The sequence below is a fragment of the Podarcis pityusensis genome (assembly GCF_964106645.2).
Source record: "Podarcis pityusensis genome assembly, chromosome: 5".
Lineage (NCBI taxonomy): Eukaryota > Metazoa > Chordata > Lepidosauria > Squamata > Lacertidae > Podarcis > Podarcis pityusensis.
In genome coordinates, this window is record NC_138032.1 from 83,024,023 (window position 1) to 83,050,527 (window position 26,505).

The window sequence follows — 26,505 nt, forward strand, 5'->3', positions numbered from 1 at the left end:
AAGGTAGCTATGGCAAGGGCCCACCTCCACAGAAGGGTATAGGAGAATGTGTTACAAAGATGAAGGTCTATGAAGCCTGTATGTTCGGCACTTCATTATAGAAGTGAGTCGTGGGCAACTTGCAGCCATCAGGAGAGATGCCTCACTGCCTTCCACATCTGTATCAGGAGGACTTTCGGTAGCGCATGGCAGGATAGAATGTCAAACAAAGATGTTTCCCAAGTCCATATTCCCAGCATGTTCACACTCCTGTCTTAGCGATGTCTATGCTGGCTTTGCCATGTCCACAGAATGGAAGATGGCAGGATTCCCAAGGATGTGCTCTATGGGGAGCTGGATTCAGTCACCAGGCCAATTGGCAGACCATCTCTGTGTTACACAGATGTCTGCAAATGTGACACAAAGGCGAGTGACGTCCCTTGCAGATGACCGAAGTTCCTGGAGACAGGCCATCAAATTGTGCATCCATAGAAGTGACAAGGAGAAATGACCGCTGGATGGGAGGAGAAGAAACAACAACACAGTGGTACACCTGAATCAGCACAATCAGATATCTTCATCTGCCCCAGCTGCAACAAAACATGTCTCTTCCGCATCAGTCTCTATACCTACAGCAGGCACTGCAACTGCCAACAGTTTTTTCTTGGAGGTTGCCAAGTTGGGGGACAATGCGCTCTTTGTCCCCAGCCACCATATCTGTATCAACTTTTTTCATCCCCAAAGTTCATGGACTTTGTGTGTATAGTACATTGGACACAATACTATGTTGATGAGACACATCCCTGTTAGATGAGTGAGCCTACTTTGGTGACTAAAGTGGAAACTGGCTACCTGGAAGCAAGCCTGAAAAAGTGACCCACATACTGATTGGTTCTCAGGTCTGAGTGTAGAAGCAAAAATTGAGTTGTGAAGCACTTATTTAAGCTGACAAAACAAGCTGCACTTGGCGGCAGTTGTAATAAAAATGTTATGACAAATCCAGTTTGTCTGAAAAGAGGCGCGTTACCGAAAGGTGGGGGAATAATTTAAAAAACGGAGCTTCGGTCTCCAGGCCCAAGCGTGTTGGAAGGAACTGGATTGGCTGGAGCGAAGGATGGAAATGCTGTGGCATGAAGCAGTCAGTCAGGTGGAAAAAAGAAGACAGAGCTTAAGCCCAGGTCACTTCCTTCACACTGAAGTGAGCTGTCAGATGAAATAAAAAGCCTTTTAGCATTCAGCTAGAAATGTCCTCTGTAAGGAAAGGGATGAGTGTTGCAAATCTTCCCCATCCCCTGAAGCTAGAGGGCTACTTGAAGCATATGCCAAGTCACACTTGACAATGCTAAGAAACCTTTTGTGGTAATGAAAAACTCAGGCTCCCTCTTAAATTGAGCAGAGAGAAGCTGTTTCTGGGGGACATTTTAATGAAGAGAAGGGCTGTGGGACTTATTTCAGAATTTCCTCCCATGGAAAAGGCAGAATTTGAATCCCTTTGGCTCTGGTTTGTTGGTTTTTTGCTTTTGTCACCATTGGCGCTTCAGCTTGCTCCACAATGCTCCAGTTGTCAGCATTTGCTTTTTTAATAATCTCCAGATAGCCTAGGATTAAGTAGAAAATCGATGTAAGTAAGAGGAATAGGTAGCTGAAGACAGGATACTGTGCCCAGAGAGTAGGCCCTAAGATTTTTTTTTTCATCATAAGAAATTTTACCACTTTGTTATTTTGATAATCTTTGGGAGTCATTCAGGTGGCACTCAGTGGTATTCAAGCTCATCTCCAAAGCTACATGGCCTAGAAACTTGACTTCAGTTCTCAATACATTGTGTTTAGATAACTGATTTTAGGGGATAACAAATCAACAAAACAATTGTTGGTGGAAGCATTGTGGATAGCACCCTAAATGTGTGCACTTGATCACAAGTCTGTCTTTATTGCAGCCATGCATGGCCTTGGCAAATTTATCAGTCTTTTCCTTTGGAAAAGCTTGTTCACTTATCCACCTTTTCTGGCAAACAGATTGCTTGTTTTTTTGTTTTTTTTTAAAGTGCTCTTGTCTAACCCCCTAATTCCGTGCTTGTTTGTGTTTGGCAACAGGTACAACGGGTAAACCATCATCACCACCCCCTGCAGTCATTGATGTGAGGCAGATGAATGAGAAACTGGAGACCATTTTGTTTCAGCTCCGCCAAGTTACCCGTGAGAGGGATGAGTTGAGGAAGCGTCTTGCACTGTCGTCTCCTGGGTCAACCTTTGATGACTGCAGGTAAAATACTGAACGGTCACATGAGGGCATATTCCCAGGTCTAAAGCATGTGCACTTGGGCATGGGTCTTTGGCTCTTTTCCAAGGCACAGCTGTTTGAGTTGGCTGGGGGACAGCTAAGGATGCCTAGTATGGCTCAGTCAGAGAGCATGAGACGCTTAATCTCAGGGTTGTGGGTTACAGCCCTGTGTTTGGCAGATTCCTGCATTGCAGGGGGTTGAACTAGATGATCCTAGATGACTACCAGTCTTTGATAACTAGTGATGTTCTTTGCAAATTATTTAAACCACCAGTGGCCAACTCTGTTCCATGTGGGTACAGAGTATGCTTAATACATCATTTTTGTTTCATATAAACTAACCTTTGGGGGAGGGGTGCGTGTTTTCTTTCACCTTAGTACTTAAAATGTTTGATGTGTATTCATGTGAATGTTGTGTTAAGGTCATGCTCAACTGAAATCTATCTTTGTGGTAGGCCTACCCCCAAGCCAAACCATGATTATGAAAGGCTGAAGATTCAGTGCATGAAGGCAATGTCCGATCTGCAGTCTCTACAGAACCAACACACCAAAACGCTAAAAAGATGTGAAGAATCTGCTAAGGAGGCTGATTTCTATCAGTAAGTAAAGGCACACAGCATATGCACAGGGATGTATTTTGGTTTCCTCCTACCATTACTATGTGTCAGTTAAGCTGCCTTAGATTTTAATGTTCAAAGGTCCTTCATCGTAGTTTTCTTATCTCCAGCTTCAGTCAACTTTTAAAATGCCATCATTTTAACATCAATAAAGAGATAATGTTCAAAGCTTTTGGCTGCAGATTTAGGATTAGTTTTAAAAAATATCTTTGAAGATGGAGAGCCAATTTCTGAAAATTATGGTGGGGAGTATAAGCTTAGCTTGGTGTGGATGACCTTCTCATCATACATTGATCATACTTATTCCCTGCTTCCCCCTTTCAGAACCCTGCTTTCACTAGTTCCAAGTTGGAGTCCAGTGCAGTAAATGACACTGCCAAGGAGGATTCTCTTAAGGGCAATTAGGTATCAACAAAATTCACCACACCAAGCAACAGTGCAAAATCTGGTGGTTTCTAATGGTGGATCTTTCTTAATTTTTTAACTTCTTTATCAAATTGGAGGAGATGACACTACACATAGTAATTTCTGTGTTTGATAGTCTATAATGGTGGTGACTAAACTATGATCCTCCAGAGAGTCTTGGAATACAACTGATGTTTGGCATGCTGGCTGGGCTGATGGGGAGCCCAACAACATCTGGAGAGACACAGCTGTATAGAATTAATAAACCCCTCTGAGTCCAGAGGATTTGCTGTATTTGTGGTGGTTCTTTTATGGGGATGTTTACTTGATAAAGCAATGTTGCTGTTCTGTGTTTTCTGAAATTGCTTTTTAATTGTCGTTGGAGCATTTTTACAAGCGCTTCTTGTGTACATTTCTAATATCTGAACAGTACACTGCACAGTCGTCTGCTGAGTGACCAGTCACAGCTGAAGGAGGACATGGACACTTTGAAGCGGAAGAATAGCCAGTTGGTACGAGAGCACAATCACCTCCAGCAGTCATGTGAGGAAATGAAGAGACTTCATGATGAGGATCTGAAGGAGATAACAGACCTGCGCAGTCAGCAGCAGCAGGTAGCCTCTGCCCTGTTTTTGCCTGCTGAGTTCAGCTTCTCATTTATTTTCTATTCTCTTTCCACCCCCACTTATTTCTCAAGTGTTTGTTTGGGCACTGCAGGAGAGTGTCTCTTCCATTCCATTTCTTTAACACGCAGTGCTTATTCTTTTCCTTAATTTCCATACCCCCCCCCCCATTACTACAAGGAGCAGTTTACTTTCGATTATAACACAGACCTAGTTGTGTAAATTAGAAATGCTGTCATTTTCTATCTCACTAATTTCTAGTAAAGTGGGCTGCTCAATTTGCACTTCAGCTGCTCTTTATTTCAGAGATGGGAAGGATGATGGGAGGAGCAGTAACCCAACAATATCTAGAGCAGGGGTCCTCAAACTTTTTAAACAGGGCCCGGTTCACTGTCCCTCAGACACTGTTGGGGGCCGGACTATATTTTTTTTTGGGGGGGGGGGAAATGAACCAATTCCCAGGCTTCCTAGGAACTGCACATACCTAGGCTCCCTTGTGCTCTTGGCAAGAAGATGTATCGGATCCTTGCTAGAGGATCTGAGCCAGAATAAAGGTAAAGGTACCCCTGCCCATACGGGCCAGTCGTGTCTGACTCTAGGGTTGCGTGCTCATCTTGCTCTAGAGGCCGTGAGCCGGCGCTGTCCGAAGACACTTCCAGGTCACGTGGCCAGCGTGACGAGGCTGCAGCTGGCGAGCCAGCACCAGTGCAGCACACGGAAACGCCGTTTACCTTCCCGCTATAAAGCGGTACCTATTTATCTACTTGCACTTAAGAGTGCTTTCGAACTGCTAGGTGGGCAGGAGCTGGGACTGAACGACGGGAGCTCACCCCGCTGCGGGGATTCGAACCGCCGACCATACAATCGGCAAGTCCTAGGCACTGAGGTTTTACCCACAGCGCCACCCGCGTCCCTATGAGCCAGAATAGACAGGTGCAATTTTTGTGCTCCCATGGGTCTGCCTTTTACTGGGGCCAACCCCTGGGTACGCCACTGCTTTTTAGGCAATATAAAGGGGAAGGATTGGTCTCATTGGTTCCCAGAGGTAGGAGATGGAGGCATAAAGAGCTCATTGACCTGTGCAAGTCCCACAAGCTCTTCTGTCCCATTCATTCACTGTTTTTGCTAGGCATCCGAAATGTGAATGTGAACATGTTAGTAGTGTGTGAAACTGCCCAAGCTGAACCTCCTGAAAGCACGTGATGGGGTTAATACTTAGGTCTAGAACCCCAAATTATCCTCCTGTATCCTCCTGTTTAGGGAAGCTTTTAACGTTTAATAGGTTATTGTATTTTAGTGTTCTGTTGGAAGCTGCCCAGAGTGGCTGGGGAAACCCAGCCAGATGGGCGGGGTATAAATAATAAATTATTATTATTATTATTATAGGAGTCAACTCCTAGGGGCCGAGGTCCCTTCGCCACAACCCATAAAATATTTGAGGGAGCCTGCCCCCCACGTTTATGGGCATTGCCGTTCAAATGCTGTGTATGTGTGTGTGCTGGAACTTGGGATCGATTATGCAGGGTGTAGCTTCCGTGACACCCACCCCAATATTTCAAGTTGGCACCCCTGTTCTGAATCCAAAGGAAATCACCTTTTGCACAGGACTGAGCTCTGGCTTTGCAACCTGACCCTTGTAGAGAAAGGGGGACAAGGATGGTGAGGGGTCTCTCTAATTTGCTTCCATTGCTGAAGCACGCAAAGTGGGGGGAACTGAACAGCCTGGCCAGAGATGGGAAACAACTCAGGCGAAGTGCAGCGCTTCAAGTGGAAATGGCACTGGATCCAATGTTCATTTTCGAAAGAGACCCCAAGTATAATTGCAGGGAGGTGTTGGTGCATTGGGTTAATTTGCAACAGATATGTTAAGACAATAATGGTGGGTGCGCACTGGAAAAACAGTATTTTGGATAGGAAGGTTGAGCATAGAGATCCAAGATTTGCTAGGTCGTTCACCACCTGGAACAGGAAACGCACTTGGACAACTGTTGCAAAGCAGGTGAGATACTTCACTGCCTCCGCCATCATGGATCCTATCTCCTTTCTTCTTCTTTTTCGGAATTTATGCCATAATTGCTCAGCTTGAACTTCGGTGGAGAACCACTTCCACTCTAGTCACCTACCTTTTCTGTTTCAACCACCACAGGGCCTTCGGTAAACCAGGGGAAACTCTGTTCACTAAGTGGTAGGAGTGAAAATAATAATAATAATAATAATAATAATAATAATAATAATGCTTCTATCTTTGTGCATGTGCATAGGCTGCTGCTGATCCTACTCTCTATGCAGGGTGCTGGTTTTTACTCCAGGCCAGGCTTTTGTTAGTGAATGCTTCTTATGGAAAGCGTTGTGAAAAATCTTTGTTGAGAGCTTTTAAATAAAAATACTAATAAGAAACACTGTGAACTAAAGGGCCAAAATCTGGTGCATCAGTTCTGGTGCTTTGGCAAAAGAGATGATAGTCAAACCTTGGTTGTCGAACATAATCCATTCCGGAAGACCGTTTGACTTCCGAAACGTTTGACAACCGAGGAGCAAAGGGCAGTCGACAAAGTCAATGGAGGGAAGAAAAAAAAAACCTCTCCAGAAGCCCTTCAGCTTCCGAAAATCGTTCAAAAACTGGAGCAGTTACTTCTGGGTTTCCGGCATTCAGGAGCCAAAATGTATGATAACGGAGGCGTTTGGGAGCCGAAGTTTGACTGTACCAATCTTAACCTGGGGCCCCCATCATTTATTTTCCTTTGGGGAGGGGTTTGCACCCTGTTTGCTTTCATCACAGTCGATAGCAACATACTCTTCTCAGTATGTTGAAGTGAATTGCATTGGTCTGGAACAGGAGCTACGAGTGCATCCATGCGTTTGTTACTGCCCATCAAGATTAGTCTCATTCTGAATGACGTGGGGGTGGGAGGCAAACAGCAACATGTGCCAATCTTTGTAGGTGCGTTGAGCTTGGTGTCTTTTCAGCTTGTTCAAAAGGCACAAGGAGCCTGATGGCTTAAAAGGACAGAAAGTTGGGATCAGATTACTTCCACTGACAGAGATGGCCACTGATTCTCCCGTGCAGCAGCTGACTAACTTGTAAGTCTCTTCCTGCTTGCTGTTGCCATGGTGGCACCCTTTGGCCCAGCTCGGATTATTTACTCTTCTTCCTATCAAGGATTTGAGTGGGAAAATTCCCTCCTTGTTAAATTTTCTCTCCTCTTCTACCGCCATTATGCTCATGCCTCGACTTTTATTTATTTCCGTTAAAGAGCAAGCAGTTGAAAACGCAAACGTTTTCAGAGATGGCTTAGCCTTCGTTTTCTATTTGTTTATTAAGGAGTTTCAGCAGAATTATTTCAAAGGGGCACAAACTTTTCTGCCCCAACTCCCAGTGGAAGCAATTGTTCCATCGCTGCAGTCTTTGCCTCTATCCCCCTTTCCAGAAGCTTCGGTTTTTAAGTGAATTTGCTTTGCCTATATAAGACTGAATTGCATGTTACTTGTGCACAAATATTGACACTGTACACAAGCACAAAGTAACCTAAGAAGGGCTGCAAAGTGTGTGTGTTTGTACTAAATGCATTTTATAAGCATTTGGTGTGTTTTGTTTTTTCTATATATACTTGCTGTAGCTATGTTATCACAGATCAAACAGCAACCACTTATATTTGTGCCTTTTCATACATTCCTTGTGCATGATTCCAATCCTGAGTTACAACAACAGCTAGTATGTAGTCCCATGAAGTTGGTGAAGGATATCAGTGATCCTGAAGAATAATATGCAGTCTGAAATGTAGAGAGGTGGAGTCCCCTCATCCTAAATTGCACCTCTGTAGGAAGCAGAAACCTACACTGGCTTTCCACACATATATGTTGGTATGAAAATATGCAGTTATTTAGTTGGTTTTGGGCTCAAACTGGAGTAAGACCCCTTTGTTTTGGGTCTGCCCTGAAATATGTGAGTTGCCAACTTTTCTTTTTTTAAAATAAATATTTTTTATTAATTTTTCATTAATAACAATCCAATGGTAACCACATTAATACATTTCCAAATCATGCCAAATCTCAATACTAGCCAATTAATCTGAATTGAACATTTTGCTTGACTTCCCGTGTTCCTGCTCTCAGGAGTTGATGTTATTCTCTTAATCCTGCGCCAGCTCTCTTACTTAGTCCAAGTTCTACCATTCCTATCCAACCCTTTGTTCTCACAGCCGCTGATGAATGGCTTTCCATCATATTTTTATAAATCCATATTCTTTAGCTTGCAGAAGGAATTTATTTCCTGTAGCTGTGCAGAATATTTGCTTTCTTCCTTTGTCCATGTTGAAATCAAAACATCTTCCTTCACATTGCCTCTCCCTCGAGAGCTCTATTTCAGGTATGCAACAGCTCTCCATCTTGCTTTGAAATCGAAAGTAGTCCAGGTCTGGCCACGACTGGATCATTTCCAATTACAGCCATACCTCAGGTTAAATATGCTTCAGGTTGAGTGCTTTCGGGTTGCGCTCCGCAGCAACCTGGAAGTAACGGAATGGTCAAAATGACGTCATGTGTGGAAGAGGCAAATCACAACCCACGCATGCGCAGACACAGGTTACGTTTGCTTCAGGATGCAAACAGGGATCTGGAACGGATCCCGTTCGTATCCAGAGGTACCACTGTATTATCTTTTTGCTTTTACAGTGGTACCTCGGGTTACATATGCTTCAGGTTACATACGCTTCAGGTTACAGACTCCGCTAACCCAGAAATAGTACCTCGGGTTAGGAACTTTGCTTCAGGATGAGAACAGAAATTGTGCTCCGGTGGCGCGGCGGCAGCAGGAGGCCCCATTAGGTAAAGTGGTGCTTCAGGTTAAGAATAGTTTCAGGTTAAGAACGGACCTCCAGAATGAATTAAGTACTTAACCCGAGGTACCACTGTAATGAGCTGGCATCTCATCCAAACTGTTACATATAGAGTTGAGCTCTCTTTAATTGACAATGTGTGAATCCTTATAAAATTCTGCACAATCCATTCTTTCAGCATTCTGTAAATAGATCCATAAGTTCTTGTTATGTCCCCCTGCATTCCATACATAGCTGTAATCCATTAGTAATTTCAGTCCCTTGATGGTTAATTAATAGTTAATTGTTTTTCAGTGAAGGCTTGCCAATTCATAGCACAACAGTAAAGTAATATAAAGAAAGAACAAAGGCTTTCCTTCACCTACTAGCATTCCAGTTGTGATGATGAAAGTCCTCTCCAGTTCATAACATGGCACTCAGTGGCTGATTCATTTTGCAGGTTATCATTCTCTCTTTCCAGGAACATGTCTGCTTCTTAAATCCAAATTCAAATACTTCTCTTAAAAAACAGATACCTCCGCTCATGGCGGCAGCATTGGGGAGTTTCCAATATGTGCAGCGCTATCCCCTGTGTCCCTGCCCCCACATTCCATCAGAGCAAGAGGCAGTTATTGGATGATCCTCGGGGGGGGGGGGCTTGCAAGGATAATTATTCCCAGATAATCCTTGATTGCCTGCATGGCTGGCGTCCGCTAGTGCGAACACAGCTGCTTGCAGTGGCGGCTGAGCTGGAAGCCATGAGTTGCCAACTTTTCAAGAGCAAAAGGGGAGATGATTTTGTCCGTTTTCTTACTCCCTCTGCACCCCTTTCTTCTCTGTTGGTAATTCCCCAATTCCTCTCAGATGCACGTGGCAGAATCTGTTTGCCCCCCCCCCCAATCCATTTGTGGGTATAACCTTTCAATACAGCCTTTGTGCGCGTAGACTGATTTTGTGATTGATTGTTGATTTTCACCTGGGAAACTGACTTCACGAAATACTGTACACATTGCAATTTTGACATGTGTGGACTGTCATTAAATATTACGCCCCATTGTAGACAGCTTGGGGAATTGGAAGCAGGGCAGGTGTGCCAGGTGGGTATGGGAGGTAGATAAGGAGTGCTCTTGTTCCCTGCCATGCATAGGGGAGCAATTAGGGCCCTGTTGACTCATCTTTGATTTATAGAAAGACTTGTTTTATCATTAAGCTTTGGATGAATGAGGTGGGTTGGCGCTCCCCTATAAAAGTAGACCTACTTGGGTGGGAGTTAGATTTAAGTCTGGGCACATGATGCATCTGTCTTCTTCCAGACAAGCAGTCAGTTCTTGATAAGGGACAGTTCCAGACTGTTCCTATTTTGTGGTGGGATTCAGTCACTGCCGCATGCAGCCAAAGTTGTTCTTGCACAACAAAGGCCCCCCCCATGAGACTTTTCGATGTAAGAGAAGTGATTGGAAAATGCACTGGGAAGTGTGGGGTGGCTAGACACAATGCCGTCCTCATCTTCTTGCAAACTTTGTACAGGCAAATGAGGGTGAATGCTCACTAAAGAGGTCACCTGGAAGTGACTGAGCTCAGTTTACTGTGGAGGAAGTGAACCCTTCTCATTAGGACTACCTTAGGTCCATGTTTAGTAAGGCCTGAATGTGGCACTCTTGATTTTGTCCTCTTTTTAGAGTTTGGGTAGCTCATGGTCAGCTTTTCAGACCTTGAACCTCCCGCTGGAAACACTGTATTTACTGCGCTGCAGGAGGAAAGTGTTTGCATATATGTGCATACCATCCCTTTATGAAGTGTGTCACCCAACAGAAGGGAATCATCTAAATCCATCCCTCCTTGATTGTGCTGGATAAGTAGTGACATTGAAACGTGGAGGTTCTGTGTAGCCATAATGGCTAATTGCCATTGATAGACCTGTGCTCCATGAAGTTAACTTAATTCATTTGCCTTCAACTGCATCTAAGCTAGTGGCCATCGCCACATCTTATGCCAGTGAATGCCAAAATTTTTGTGTGAGACCTACATATATAATGTCCTCCACTCACACAGAGGTGCTGGCAGGCAAGGAGGAGCAGATTGTTGGTTCTTGATTAGTCATTCAAAAACTCAGGACCTGGGGTCTGGTTTGGACTTGCGCTGATGCTGTCAGGGCCAGTGTGTCCCGTTTGAGGCAAAACGTGAGGTGCCACCCCACCCTGCAGCCTCCATCACCAGCACCTGAGACGATTTCCATCAAGATTTTGCTGAAATCTCATAAGGCCTTGCACTATACGTGAGATCTCACAGGATTTTGGCAAGATCTCACTGGAAACAGACACCAGTGCTGGTGCCTCTTCTCTGCCGGTGGGGGCAAGCTCATGGGGGTGCCACCTTGGGGGCTTCTGCCGTCAGAGGCAACTGCTTCACCCGCCTCATGGGTAGCAATGATGTTTGCTTCTGGGGAACAGGACTCTCACCCCCACCACTCTAACTTGAGGCTTCTTTTCCCCATTGTGTTCTTCACCAAAAGTTTTGAACGCTGTCCTTTTCAAACCAACAAAGGGTTCTTTTTCTCTTTGAGTATTTTATGAGCAGTCTCTGGAAATAGATGCATGCCTACCAATTGACCCCGATAAACGTGTATTAACATTGACAGGTTCATAAAAACAAATGTTCTGGAAATAACCCATGCTCCCTTTGTTGAGAATATATTTTAATGGTTTTAGCTTAATTTTGAGCGTTGTGCATCTATAATAGGGCTGCAATGGACATTGTAACTGGTGTGCCACCTTGTGGTAGACTTAAATGGAACTGCAGTTGCATTTTGTCTCATAATAATCGACAGTAGATCAAAGAAAGGAGGAGCTTGGGGCTGGGGGATGATTTTGCCATTCAGACTTAGAAGGACACAGTGAGAGAAGATCCATGTTCAGGAGACACCTTTGGTGATATATTGGCAGAAAGCCCCGTGAAGAGACATTGGATTAAAAGTGTCAGAAATCAATAGAAGGGAAGGGGAGAGTATGTGCAAGACATCCGTATTATTTTGAAGGAATACGTCAGTAACTGTGTCAGGCAGGGCAGACCCTTCGTCTTGCTGGCAGCTTTAATGCCATGTGTAGTTTTACATCCCAACGTTTGCATTACATACATATCATCATCATCATCAAACCTTTTATTGGCATCACATACAAACATCCATAGTAAATCAATACAGAATTACCACCTCCCCAATGTCACAGAACATTTGTCAAATGAAAAGAGGCGAAAAAGTCTAAAGTTACATCTCTAGGTCTCCAGGGAGATCAGACGTCTGCAATGTGTTTCTGCGACAAAAAACCAAATAAAGATATTTAACCACTAATTTGGTGAGCTCCTGATTATTCCCCAGTAATAGAAAATGTATGACCTCCAACTCTGGTTTCCATTTGGGGATGCAGAGTTGATCTAGGAACTGCTGGTGGAGATCAGCATATACAGTGGTGCCCCGCAAGACGAATGCCTCGCAAGACGAAAAACCCGCTAGACGAAAGGGTTTTCCGTTTTTCGATGCGCTTCGCAAGACGAATTTCCCTATGGGCTTGCTTCGCAAGACGAAAACGTCTTGCGAGTCTTGCGATTTTTTTCGCTTCTCCCCCCCTTTTTCTAAGCCGCTAAGCCGCTAATAGCCTTTAAGCCGCTAAGCCTTTAATAGCCCCTAAACCGCTAATAGCGCTAAGCCGCTAAGCCGCTAATAGGGTTGCTTCGCAAGACAAAAAAACCGCTAGACGAAGAGACTCGCGGAACGGATTATTTTCGTCTTGCGAGGCACCACTGTAGTTTACATTTAAGAACCATGTGAGTAAGAGTTTCCAGCAGGTGGTCTTCACATGGGCAAATTACTTCTCCTTCCACCATTCCCGAGAACCTACCCCAAAGGAGGTTTGATGGGTTTGAATTAAACCTGGCCAGTGAAAATGCCCTTCTTTCTTGAGGGATAAGCAGAAATTCAAGATAATTATAATTAGTTTCATGTCCCCAAGAAAGTTGAAAGTAAAGAGGGGAACATGTTTTCTCTGCTGCTGCTGCTGCTGCTGCTGCTGCTGCTAGTTCGTGGTGTTCAATGTCCCACAACCTAGTTTTTATTATAGCCTTGGCAGATGGTGGATGCATCGATTGCAAAAGTTCCATTGACAGTCCAAGTTGCTATACCTTTGTGTTAAACTTGTAGCCCTGGGGAAAGAAAGGGGTCTGACAAGACTTCGCTGAGGAGGGGATCTTTGTCTAATGTGAGGTTGATGCTTAACCAACATAGAAGAAATCTTGCCCAGGCAACGGTCTCTACCTTGTGTTGACCTCCCTCTAGACACAAGGTTGCATAGGGTACACAACGTGGGACAGCAGAAATCTTAAAAAGGAAACCTTCCTGCAATCGTTTACCAGCTGGGTAAACCCTGGCAGCCAGACTGGAATTCCATAGAGCAATTGAGCTATTATTTTGGCGTGAAGACCTTGAGGGCAGAGGGGAAAGGCGAATTACCTCTTGTTATGAAAAATCACATTGTGGCCTGCATAGACATCTTATTGGCATTCACCGCCATTGCACTATGGTGCAAGGACCATAGAAGCCTATGATGGAATGTAATTCCCAGATAGTTAAATTCAAATACCTGCTGGATGGGTTTTCCACCAAATACCCAGCTATAGCTCTTGCGTGAATTCCCCAAAATCATTATTTTGCTTTTATCAAAATTCATGCACAATTTCATTCTGGACAGATAGTCAGTACAGGAATTTAACAATCGTTTTAGGCCAATTCTTGTCCGTGAAAGCAAAAGAATGTCATCTGCGTATAGGAGGATGGGAACGCTTGATGCGTTGAGTTTTGGGCTATGGGCATCCACCTGTTTTAGTGAAGAAGCAAGGTCATTAATAAAAAGATTAAAAAGAGAGGGAGCGAGTACACAGCCCTGCTTTACTCCTCGGTTTATAATGACGGGATCTGTCATTACATTCCCTGGTGGTGTTCTTATACGACAGGTGTTCTTTGTATAAAGCTTTCTGATCAAGTATAGTAATCTAGGTTCTAGGCCCATTGTCTCCAATTTGGTTTATAACAGCCCCCTGTCAACAGTGTCAAAAGCAGCCTTGATATCTAGGAAGGCCACATAAAGACATTCTTTATGAAGCCGCGTGTACTTAGCGGCTAAGTGAGATAACACCAAGAAGTTGCGTAAAGTGGATTTCCCTGGCCTAAACCCTGCCTGCTCTGGACCTATGATGTTATTTTCATCAAGCCAAGTAGTTAGTTTATTTAGCAGATGTTTAGCGTACAATTTTCCTGATGTTTGACAATAGACTTATTGGCCGATAGTTGGATGGCAGTTTTTTGTCACCCTTTTTAAAGATTGGGATAATTGTAGATTGCTGCTATGAGTTAGGCATGATACCATCTGTCACAGTGAATAGATCCGCTAGTATCAGAGCCTACCACTCAGACTTGGCTTTGATGAATTCAGATGGAATAGCATCAGGGCCGGCAGCCTTTCCTTGCTTTCATCTGATCAGTTAAACTTGTAACTTTGGTAATGGAGACAGGGGGCCACTCATCTGCGAAAGTAAAAATGGCATGGTCCTGACTGTCAGGTGGAATACAGTCATCGAAGAAAACCGCCTTGAAATGCTCTACCCATGACAAAGATGGAATCAATGTCAGCGAATCATCCTGTGTCTGTGGGGAGTCTGCTACAACCTTCCAGAATTTCTTATGATCTTTCGTTAGGATGGCTGAGAGTAGCGTAGCCCAACATCCCTGATTATATCTTATCCGGCTAAGCTGGATAGTTTCCCCGATTTGTTGGGATCTGGAGAAGTAAATGTCAGGCAATCGAGAGCTGCCCGTCTCTCTGAACTCTCTATAGATTCTCCTAACCTCAGTTCTAATTGCTATAGTTTCTTTATCGGTCCAGTCATCAATCCCCCTCTCCTTGGGTGGCCAAAGGGGGTGTAAATAGGACAGATCAGTTATTAAAATGTTGATAAATTCCTCGAACCGAGTGACTCCAACAACAGGGGAAAGTTCACCTTTCTCTACTGAGAGCAAATGGATCACACGGTCAGAATTCACCAAGCTTTGGAAAAGAGATAGTGTATGCTCATTGACTCGTATCCTGGTGTGCTGGGGTCTCGGTTCCTGGGGGGGATGGATTAATTAACTGTTCTGTCTTTCTCGGCGGAAAGACAAGTTTGCAGTGTAGAGGGAGATGGTTGCTGAGCATAGGATCACCTATGTGGAACTCAACCATGTAGGGCGTCATTTTAGTGGGAATCAGAATATAGTCCACCACACTATTTCCCTGTAAAAATTCCCAGAGCCTTCCCAGTCAGTTAGCCCATTGAGCCACGTCAGGGCCCTGGTGGTGGTCAGCTTAATGAGTCGCAGACCAACCAGATTAATTACTGAGTCCCGGGATCTACATTCCCAAAAACAGAAGTCTGGGAGAACAGAAGTATTCGAGATCTCCCATGCTTTTGTGTACATTTCCCTCCCTTGGCCTAGGTAGGCATTAAAGTCTCCAGTCAAGATAATAGGTAGGTCAGGGCAGATGAAGTCCAGATTCTCAAGCACGTGAGCAATAAATTCCATTGTAGGTTCTTGGCTGTGACAGTGGGCATGGGAGCGATATACACATTGATCAGCTCTCTAGCTCTATCTTTGTTACTAGTAATTTACAACTAGCATTTGTCGACAGGATATGTTCACTTTTTATATGGGGAGCCACCAGGGTTAACAATCCACCCGAAGGCCTACCTTTCTTATGGCTTTTGGTTGCCGGAACTGAAAAGGCATTAAAACCTGCAAGTTCAATGTGATCATAATGACCAGGTTTCTTGTAAACAAACTATATCGTGTGCCCTTATTAACTTTGTAAAGTCAGGGAGACACAACTTTGAAAACCACCCTGCCACATTCCATGATAGCAGCTTCAGAGAGGAATATTACACCAGGTTCCCAACCATGGCATGAAGTCAATCTAGGTGCATGTCTATGGGTTGGCTATCACTTGGGGCCCCGGACGGTTCCTGGTGTATTTCCTCCACTACCTCTGGGGCATCGGTTATTTGTCCGTGGACCCTGGTGTCATCACTACTTGAACTAGCAACTGTCATCTCCTTGATCGTACTCAAGTTGGTGCGTTACATACATGAGAGGTGTTCTGGGCCTTCTGGTGTCCAAAAAGTACATATAATCAATGATCATATACTAACAAATTAAGTATAAATCCTAGTGATCATGGAAGGCTAAATATGTTAAGAGCAGCCACTTGTATACGTACGGAGAGATTTCTTTTCAGAATGAAATAATTTCCTCAACGCAGCAAGGTTCATCTGAAGGAGAGGGAATATGCTGCACAAAGTCTGGGTACTGTTACTGCTCTTTGTGTTTCTTCCCTGATGTTATGGGCCTTTTTCATTCCTGGAATTCCTCTCCTATTCTGTGCTGGAGTGTTATATAGGAGAAAACCAAAATTACTGTATTTTTCTGTGTATAAGACTATATCCCCCCCCCCCCAAATTTTAAGATTGGGGGTCGTTTTATACACGGAATGTTGCAATTATTTATTTCTTAATTTTGGGCTTAAAAAATAGGGGTCGTCTTATACACAGAAAAATACAGTAAATCTAAAAATGTTATTCCGTTTCTCCAAGAACTTAATTCAACCTCTTATATGAGCAGAATCATGTGTTGTGCCATGAAACCAGCTTTTCAGGACCCTGAGGATTCTGTACAATCTCTTTGGAACGCAGCACTTGCAGCTATTCTCCTTCTGCTCACAGTTCTTTGGTCCTAACCATGTTGTAATTTTTTTAAGGCGTTACATCGTTAGCTCTTCTGAGGGCCCTAGAGAGCAGAAAATAAAATCTCCCCTGGTTTCCCCACTCCTGTTGACAGCATGACTGAAGTTTATCTTCCAGGAATTCTTATTCAGAATATCTTCCGTTATTCCAGGTGATGAAGCAGAATGGGTCGTCAGAGATACTAAATAAACTCTACGATACAGCGATGGACAAGCTGGAAGGCGTGAAGAAGGATTACGACACACTTAGGAAGCGGTACAATGAGAAGATAGCAAGTCACAATACTGATCTGAGCCGATTAGAGCAGACGGAAGAGGAGAACAGGCGACTCCAGAAGCAGATTGACATGCTGATGAAACAGCGGGACACAGCTATACACTTCCAGCAGCAGTACTCTACCTCTCTGAGAAGGTAGAAGATGCTTTTGCCACAAAGCCATTTTATTTTTTATTTTTTATTAGAACAAACTCAGCACTCAAGTTACCTCTCTGAACTTGTCTGACTCTTGTCGTGTCTTGGTTTTTCTGTTTCTTTGTTCATGTTTTGGTCACTCGGGATCAAAGTAGACCTGACTGAGTAGCCATATTTTGTTCATGTGTTTGCTCCAGTCACATATTACTGTGTGTGTGTGTTTGTCAGGACTGTGTCCCATGATGCAAAAGACTTCTGTGCACACAATGACACTTCCACTTTCTCTCCTGCCCTCTCTACCCCAACCTGGTGCACCCTCAAAATCCTCTCCTGAGGGTTGGGGAGCACATTTGGGGGTTAAATGTGGAGGTAGAGAGAAAACTGAAGTCCTGCTGCAGAAGTGGAATTCTGCTTGCACAGCATTCAATATAATCATATGTGTCCCATGTTGAAGTAAAAACATCATACGTAGGTAAACTATTTTATTTCTCTCCCCTGCACCATGGTTTGTGAAGTGAAGTGAGCTGAGAGAAAAGTGTCTAAAGTGATGGAGTTCAGAGAAGTAATCCAGGGGAGAGCTCATCTCCTTTCACCAACATATATTTTATAATGAGATGAGAACCATTTCTTCTCTCCCCCCTGCCGCCTCCACATTGAACATGTGATCAGGGCAGTCATGTGACCAAAAAAATGGCTGACTCTCACTTCCCGTTTAGTCCTTTACACAGTTTAGCGTGGCGTGTAAGAGGAAGGAAGCTTTCATAGGGCCCCCTTTCGCTTACAAGTGGTGAAACGACTTGCTGTGACTCTCCTCCCACCTCTCTTTAGGTTTGAGACTGTGCAGCAGGAACTGAGCAAGGCCACTGCCCAAAACAAGGAGCTACAGAGAGAGATGGAGCGGTTGCAGGCAGAAGTGACAAGGTTTAAAACAATGCAGCTGAAAGCCGTGAAGGATGCCGAAAAGTACAAGGAAGAGAGGGACTCCGTTTTCAACGAGTACCGTCTCATCATGAGCGAGAGGGATCAAGTCATCAAAGAAGTGGATAAGCTGCAAACGGAGCTGGAACTTGCCGAATCCAAATTGAAAAACACATCCTCCGAGAAAAGAGTGGCTAGTGAGGAAATGGAAGCCTTAAGACAGGTGTGGTATTGTATGGCACTTGCTCTGGCCAGAAAGAGTTGTTCAAACCTAGTGGTGTTGCATCTGCAAGTTTCTAGACCAGCCTTCCTCATCCTGGTGCCCTCCAGATATTTAGAAGTACAGCTGGCAAAACAAAAGTCTTAAGTATTATTGCCCTCTGTGCCAATCATCCCTTGGTCAGAATTAACTTCTCTGATTTCTCTATTATTACTTTGGGGCTGCACAGTGTTTCAACTTATGATGCAAGCAAATATGTGTTGCAGCTTTAAAGATATTTGCTAGTTGCATCTAATGCATGCTTTAATTATTCCTTCTTATGCATGGCACAGGCTTTCAAAAATTCAGTGTGTTTTCATTAAGAGAAAGACTTTATTGTACACTTAATGTACCTCCAATGATGGGTTTTTATTTTATTTCAGGAGCTGAACTCTGCTCTAGTGGAACGAGATCGAGCAATCTGTGAAAGGAATGAGCTCTTGGAAAAGTACTGCCATGAAGTGAAAGATAAGGCTGAAGCCCAGAAGGAGCTGGATCAAGCCTGCAAGGATATTGAGACAGTGAAGGAAGAGAGAGATGTGGCTAGGAAGGAAAGAACAGAAGCCATCATCCAGAGAGATCATCTACTGAGAGAGTACTATCAAGCTCGCCAGGTAGAGGCAAAGTTTGCACGTTGGTGCTTCCTCTTGCACTCATTGAGGACTCTTTGTGCAGTCAGCTACCACAAGGAAGCCCATCAATAGAGTTTCTCATTTGGTTTCTACAGAGGCTAAAGGGAACAGAAAATAAGGGGGAAAGCCTGGGTTGAAAGATGCAATAATCATTTTAAAAATTGCAGGACTGGTGGGTTTTCTCTCCCTCCCCCTTTTTCTCCACCTGCAGCCCCTATCAGTATATGCTTTTAATTTGAGTGACAATCTTGCAAATGGCAAGGATAGAATTGGGAAAAGGATGTTCTGTGACTCAGTAGACATTGGGCTGGGTTCAGTGTGAGTTGCTGTTCAAATCATTGTAGTTGCTGTTCAAATCATTGTAGAGTTTAACTCGTAATATCATTAGGTGATGAATCAGTCCCCTAGCTCTCTTATGCGTGTACCTTTGTGAAATCCGTGTTTGTCATGTGCCTGTATTACATTATTATAAACATGACTAAAAACAAAAATTTGTTAATCAGCTCCCACTCCTTGGCTACTCAAAAGTTTACATCTGTCAGCAAGTTGAGATATTTAAGAGATTCTCTCTTTCCAAATTTCTCACTTGATTTGGGCATTCTGAATTACCCATCTTTGCTTCCAGAGTACATTAATAATCTCTCATTTGTCAGTTATTTATTTATTTTGCTATTCAGCCTGCTAGGAATGCATAATTTGCCGTAGTTTTTGGTTTGTCTCTATCTGCTAAGTTGCAAAAACGTACCAGTGCATGCACATTGTGATTAAATTAGTGCACAAAAAAGAATATTGACGTGTCCCAGAAATCTCACCATTTTCTACTTCACACTGATAGAGAATCAGTGGACATACTTTTTTTTAATCATTTAGATTCCAAGAAAATTAAGGTGGTGTACAAAAAATGAAGGCAATTAAAAATCAAAACATTCAAAATAAAAAAGAAATGATGCACAAGTAAAACAAAAGCAACAAATGAAGATGCAATTAAAAATCAAAACATTCAAAATAAAAAAGAAATGATGCATGAGTAAAACAAAAGCCTAATGTAGCAGGCATCTTACAAACAGTTCAGTAACAGCAATTGGTAGTAATGGATGTCAGAAACCCAAGTGACTAAGTAAGTAAACAATACACATGCACACAATGGTGGTGTTCAGTAACCTGTAAGAAAAAATGTGCATGAAGTATTGAAAGCTGACATATTGCGCATGTGCCTATTCTGAAATTAATGCTAGAAATTATGTTAGTTAAAGTAGGAGGTAGGTAGAGTGAGCCCATGGCATGATAATAGAACACATTCTGGGAAATCGGCTCATACCCCAAATCCAGAACTCTTGTGTATTTTTTAAACCCCTGTAAAAAGGTTGTGGTTTTTTTTAAGCCCAAAGTGTAACTACATCCCACGAATGGTGTTTAAATGAATTGCATGATTCGACTTCCTCAGATACAAGATTCTGCTACACTGGATATAGAACGAGCAAATAAAGAAATTGAAATGCTGCGGAAGCAATATGAGGCAATGTCACAGGAGTTAAAAGAAGCTGTCCAGGAAGCAGAAGTCGCAAAATGCAGAAGAGATTGGGCCTTTCAGGAACGCGACAAGATTGTGGCAGAACGAGAGAGCATACGGTAAAAACAAACAACAGTTTGACAGTTCTCCCCAGGAGTTTATTTGCAGTGTATAATTGAGCTGCCCAGTTATTTGCTAGGGGCTGCAGCCGTGTTGCATTCAGTTGAAACTGTTCTCAGGATGGCAGTCCTGAACCTAGGGGAAGAAAATAATAGGCAGTAATGTTGGCTTTGTTTTTAAGAGGGAAAATAGTACAGCTGCAATCTGAAAATAAGGGCCAAATTAGCTACTTTTGATTCATGTGTTCTCCATGCATGTGGACAACTGGGAGTGGTATGCAAGCCTTATATCAGAATATACCCTCTCTCCAGCTTATCTCTCTGCAAATATTCCAGATTAATAGTAATAAATTTGCATTTTTAAAAATAGCTCAGTTGGTAAAGCATGAGTCTCTCTCTCTCTCTCTCTCTCTTTCATTTTTATTAATTTTTTCTAATTTACATTTCAAAATAATTCATTTAGACAGCCTTAATTCAATGACTTCCCTTCTTCTCTTTCCATGGTTCATTTTGCATACCATACATCCTTGCATATTTTACATGAACTAAACCATTCATGAATCATTGTTACATCGCATCAAAGCTTATTTGCACTGTTGAATTTATCTTAATGCTACCAGCGTTTTTAAATGAACACAATTTTCACCCATATATTCAGTAAACATTTTCCAGTCTTCTTTAAATGTATGTTCTTCTTGTTCTCTTATTCTGTATGTTAAATCTGCAAGCTGTCCGTATTCCATCAGTTTAAGTTGCCATTCTTCTTAGGTTGGGACCTCGCTCGTTTTCCATTTTGGGGCTAGCAAAACACGGGCCGCAGTAGTAGCATGCATAAATAATATTTTTTGACACCTGGGAATATCCCTCTGAATTATCCCCAACAAAAAGGACTCTGGTTTTTTGGGGAAAGGTACTTTTTAACATTCCCCCCCCCCAATTCATTATATGTCATTTCCCAATACTCTTTTACCCTTTTACAAGTCCCCAGTAGAGCACGAGACTCTTAATCTCAGGTTCATGGGTCTGAGCCCCACAGTGGGCAAAAAGATTCCTGCATTTCAGAGGGTTGGACTAGATGACTCTTGTGGCCCCTTCCAACTACAATTCTATGACTCTATTAATTAATTGAACTTGAATATCTTCTTTCTAGCCCACTGCCAATGGAGTGAAGGAGAAAAGAGTCTGAAGTGTTGGGAGTACAGGCTGCTTGTTTCAATCCGGCACCTACATCTAATTCGTTGTCTAGCACATGGCTGTCTGGAAAACAACACCTTGGGTGCTGGTGATTTTTATTTTTTTTTAAAGTATCTCAATAGATTAACATTTCCTTTCAATTTTTCTCCATTTTTAAGGACTCTGTGTGATAACCTGAGGAGGGAAAGAGACAGAGCAGTGAGCGACCTGGCTGAGGCTCTTCGCAATCTGGATGATATGAGGAAGCAAAAGAACGACGCTGTGCGTGAATTGAAAGAGCTGAAGTGCGTTCCAGAAACCCCTTCAACGTGTAACTCTGACTTGATATTGTATGTTAAGTGTTTTCTTCCCTGAGCCCTTGGGGTAGGACAACCTAGAAGGCTGAAAAGAAAGTGTATGCATTTTTCCCCTCCCGCTTTAAAAAATGCTGTTAATTGGCAAACCTGAGGAGGTGTGTACCAGAATTACGTCACAAAATAATGTAGCCAGGCCTATAGCTAAGTAATCAGAGGGCAGGAGAGAGAGAGATGGGAGAAAACACTCAGTTGTATAATCAGGAGGGCAGTTGTACTTGCCTTTGGAACAGGTGGGCCGTGCTGACCATCTCTGCAGGTAGCCAGTCTCCTCCCAGGTGAGCCTTCCTGTAGCATCTGCAGTGGGGATAGAGCAGCCTCCATAACTGGTATAGTTTAGTGCCACTACCTGTGCATTTAAATACATTCACTTGTTCAGTTTCTGGGCTGTCTCTCTGCCAAGATGGCATCCGTGAAACACTGCACACAGATCTCTCCCTTCTTCCAGCCCTGAAGGGCTAAAAGCCCTCTAAAGCTAGAAGAGTGAAGGAGATGACTTGGTGCTGGCGGCGGCAGCAGGTTGGGCAAGCAGAATGGGGTGGGGTGGATGCTCTCTTGAATAGCATTAATGTTCCAAGTATGCGTCGGCGTGATTTGTAACCGCTTTATGAAAGAGAAAGGATCTAGGTCTGCATTTGCTGCTTCAGTCCCATTTGATGTAAGGTTTTGGAATGCAGACACAACCTCCACTGTCTGTTACAATATATTTTTTCTTACTGTATGCTGTTGATACCTGCTTTCCTTGCTTGAAGTACTCAGGTGTGTTTCTCCCCATAGAGAGAAGATGGAGAATCAGTTGGAAAAGGAAGCAAGGTTCCGGCAGTTGATGGCCCACAGCTCTCATGATTCAGCCATCGATACGGATTCTTTAGAGTGGGAAACAGAAGTAGTAGAGTTTGAGAAAGACAGGGTAAGACTGAGGTCCTGGTCAAATGTTGCTCTCTCCTTTGTGTGTGTTGAAGCCTCTCTCTCATCCCCTATCCCCACCCCCAAAAGAAAAAACAGGCACAGAAAACTGGAGGTACTATATAGTCAAAATAATTCAGTTACTTACACTCTGTATGTGTACAGAATCACTTCATATAACATATAGCATTTCATATCCATTAGGAAGATATGGATTTGAAAGCCCTTGGTTTTGATGTGGCCGAAGGTGTGAATGAACCATATCTTCCTGGAGACTGCGGGATATTTGTTACCAAAGTGGACAAAGGAAGCATTGCAGACGGTCGATTAAGGTAAAGAATCAGTAGTTTGTCGTTTAGTTTCCAGTGCTAATATATAACGTGCATTATAAATATAATATATTGGTCCTGTGAGGACAAATTGGGTTGACATGGAGGGTCAGGGGAGGTGACTGTGGTTTCGGATAATGCTTTCAGACACTATGCATGCTGACGTGTAAATCGCATTCAACCTGTGGAGGTAGGGGCTGGGTGAATAGGATCCTTTTCAATCTGTAGGTTTCTACTGGGTTTGACAGTCTGCACAGGTCTACATTGATAGGGCATATGATTTTCTCTCCCCACCCCAAAAATAGTGTTGGCAGCAAAGGAGAAGTGGTTGTCAGTATTCTGAAGGTTACTTCTCCGGTTATATTTTTGAAGAGCCGAGTACACCTTTTATGACCTGTAAAAGTCAATCGGCCCATACCCTGTTAGACTTGGGCCCACCATCTGTTGTTAATACTACACCACACTTGGACAGGGTGATCAGCAGAGTATGCACAGCTTCAACAGAGCATCAAGAGTTTTCCTGCTTTCCAGTAGTCAGCCTTTTCTAGCGTTCCCAGTTAAGAAAACTCCCACTCAGTTCAGCTTAGAGTGTAAAGCATTTGTTGTCTCATGGTACAAGACAAACATAAGCACACCAGCTACATAAACGTTAAGACAGGCATCCCCAAACTCGGCCCTCCAGCTGTTTTGGGACTACAACTGTTGGACTTCCTTCGCCAATCGAGTTTGCGCAGCAACTGGGGCAATGGAATAAAAACTTGCCCACAATATCTTTGCTTACTTTATTTTTAAATACAGTGGTACCTCGGGTTAAGAACTTAATTCGTTCCGGAGGTCTATTCTTAACCTGAAACTGTTCTTAACCTGAAGCACCACTTTAGCTAATGGGGCCTCCTGCTGCTGCCGCGCCGCTGGAGCACAATTTCTGTTCTCATCCTGAAGCAAAGTTCTTAACCCGAGGTACTATTTCTGGGTTAGCGGAGTATGTAACCTGAAGCGTATGTAACCTGAAGCATATGTAACTCGAGGTACCACTGTAATAATCAAACAGCTGCAACTCACCACTCTACACCAGCCAGTACCATACAAAGCATTTGGTCAACTTAAATACAGTTTTCAAAATCACATTGTTGCATTCGGTGCAGCAGGTAAACTCCCCCCTGCTAATTAGTTAAATTGTTAAGATACCTCAGGTGTGCTGTATTGTCAAGAGCTCACAGGTGTGCTGCCATGCAGGTTATATAATAATAATGAATAATAATGAATTATTATTTGTACCCTGCCCATCTGGCTGGGTTTCCCAAGCCACTCTTTTAATTACAAACACACCTCTGAGTAGCACCATTGTCCACATCAATATGAAGAAAACCTAACAACAGCTCCCATCATCCCTAGCTAACAGGACCAGTGGTCAGGGATGATGGGAATTGTAGTCCCAAAACAGCTGGAGGGCCGAGTTTGGGGATGCCTGCTTTAAGAGATGCTGGTACATCATGAGCTAATCTACTGGTCTTAGACGTTAACATTGTGAAGATGCAAGTATACAGAGAGGTCCGCTAGCACTTTATCATGCTAGCTCACCATGCTATACTGAACTATGCAGCATGTAACCTTCAGCTTCTCCACTGATACCTTGCACAGAGCAGAACCTTTTCTCAGTTAATGCCTCACACTCCTGCCAAGGCTGCTGAATGCAGCCAACTTCTTCTGCAATTACCGTTTGAGGCTTTCCCTCCTTATGGAGGGTCTCAATGATGGCTTTCTGCACAACTGTCAGGTCAGCAGCCTTCCCCATGATTGTGTTTCCTACGGAACCCATTGCAGGTGTTATGGATTGAATAGCTACTGCACCTTTTCACAATATTCTAATTTTCTGAGATTGTTAATTTGGGGTTTTTAGCTGTACCCTATAATCATCACAATTATAACAAATAAAGGCTTGACATATCTCGCTTTGTATGTCATGAGTCTATCTCATATATTGGTTTCACCTTTTAAGTTGAATTACTGAAATAAATGAACTTTTCCACGATATTCTAATCTTCCGAGTTTCACCTGTAGCTAAGAGACTGATCTGTAAACCAGAAATTCTCCATCCGTGCAGCTTTTGGCAGAAATATTACTACTTCATGTGAGCTGTACCTAAATGCTGATTCAGAAAAAAATATGAGACATGTTCTCTCTGTCTGATGAATGTGAAAGATGCTGCAATCCTTAAGGAATCCTTAATTGATGTCATGACAAAAATAGAGAAATCGCCAAACTGTTCTCCTGAAACCAAGAAATGAATTAAGATATTGTTGTATCATCGTGGTATTAGAAGTGTCTGCATTTCACTTGGCATAATCATTGCTTATAAGCACATGTAGGATAAATGGAAATTGATTTCCTTGCCTTTGCTCTAATTAATCAGAGTGAATGATTGGCTGCTGAAGATAAACGATGTGGACCTTACCAACAAGGATAAGAAGCAAGTAATAAAAGCGGTACTTAACGGCGGAGGAGTTATAAATATGGTTGTTCGCAGAAGGAAGTCCTTAGGAGGGAAAGTGATAACACCACTACACATAAATCTTGCTGGCCACAAAGGTAATTCCCTTATACTTTTTTAATTTCAGTGATGAGTTCATGGTATTGTTTCACACATTCCCCAGTGAAATTTCTATACCGCCCTTCATTCAAAGATCACAATATAAAAACACAAAAAAAATATACCATAGTAACGAACAAAGTAACCTATGCACCTATCTTCTCAATTTCAGATAGTGGAATTGGTCTAGAAAATGGAGTATTTGTTGCTACTGTAGTGCCTGGTAGCCCAGCTGCCAAAGAGGGATCCCTTGCAGTGGGAGATAGAATAATTGCCGTAAGTCACATTTTTAGTGTTTCTTAGCTCACATTTGAGAATTGAGGTATAGTATATAGAGATATCTGAACTGAGATTCAGATATTATGACAAACTACAGTTTGTGCTAATAAAACCATGATTTGTGCTACCAAACATCCAGGCAATGCATGCTTTAAGAGTTACTAGTCTGTTTTAGAATTTCATCTGCTTAGCACTCCAGTCTATAAGACACAGTGGTTTTCACATCCCTACTTTGCATAAACCATGGTTTGCAAGACTTACTTCAAACTATGGTTTCGGGCTTTGGCTTGCTGTTTGCCAGCAAGCCATAGTTTGTCTATTCAGATATCACACCAAAACATAGATTCCTTGACCACGATTTTGTGTGCCAGTAAGAGACATACTGTATCTTTCATGATATATCCAAGGCTTTGCAGAAATAAATCTGAGGGGCAGTCTAAAGTCAAGACTTTTTAAACTCGACAG

The 26,505-nt window shown here is 43.0% G+C and overlaps 1 protein-coding gene across 9 annotated transcripts in view; it reads left to right on the top strand.

The window, feature by feature from the left end:
* Positions 1 to 26,505, top strand: part of DLG5 (discs large MAGUK scaffold protein 5) — a 139,642-nt gene that overhangs the window by 46,036 nt on the left and 67,101 nt on the right. For 5 of the 9 annotated variants that reach the window (XM_081007624.1, XM_081007617.1, XM_081007618.1 and 2 more), the window contains exons 3-14: positions 2,074 to 2,242; positions 2,716 to 2,859; positions 3,713 to 3,896; positions 16,692 to 16,951; positions 17,780 to 18,092; positions 18,512 to 18,742; positions 20,205 to 20,389; positions 21,742 to 21,912; positions 22,714 to 22,846; positions 23,047 to 23,174; positions 25,585 to 25,760; positions 25,934 to 26,037. In XM_081007624.1, the coding sequence (XP_080863750.1) occupies positions 2,074 to 2,242; positions 2,716 to 2,859; positions 3,713 to 3,896; positions 16,692 to 16,951; positions 17,780 to 18,092; positions 18,512 to 18,742; positions 20,205 to 20,389; positions 21,742 to 21,912; positions 22,714 to 22,846; positions 23,047 to 23,174; positions 25,585 to 25,760; positions 25,934 to 26,037 (2,198 nt within the window). The remainder of the gene's footprint in view (positions 1 to 2,073; positions 2,243 to 2,715; positions 2,860 to 3,712; positions 3,897 to 16,691; positions 16,952 to 17,779; positions 18,093 to 18,511; positions 18,743 to 20,204; positions 20,390 to 21,741; positions 21,913 to 22,713; positions 22,847 to 23,046; positions 23,175 to 25,584; positions 25,761 to 25,933; positions 26,038 to 26,505) is intronic. The other 4 variants (XM_081007619.1, XM_081007620.1, XM_081007622.1 and 1 more) reach the window with 1 other exon arrangement.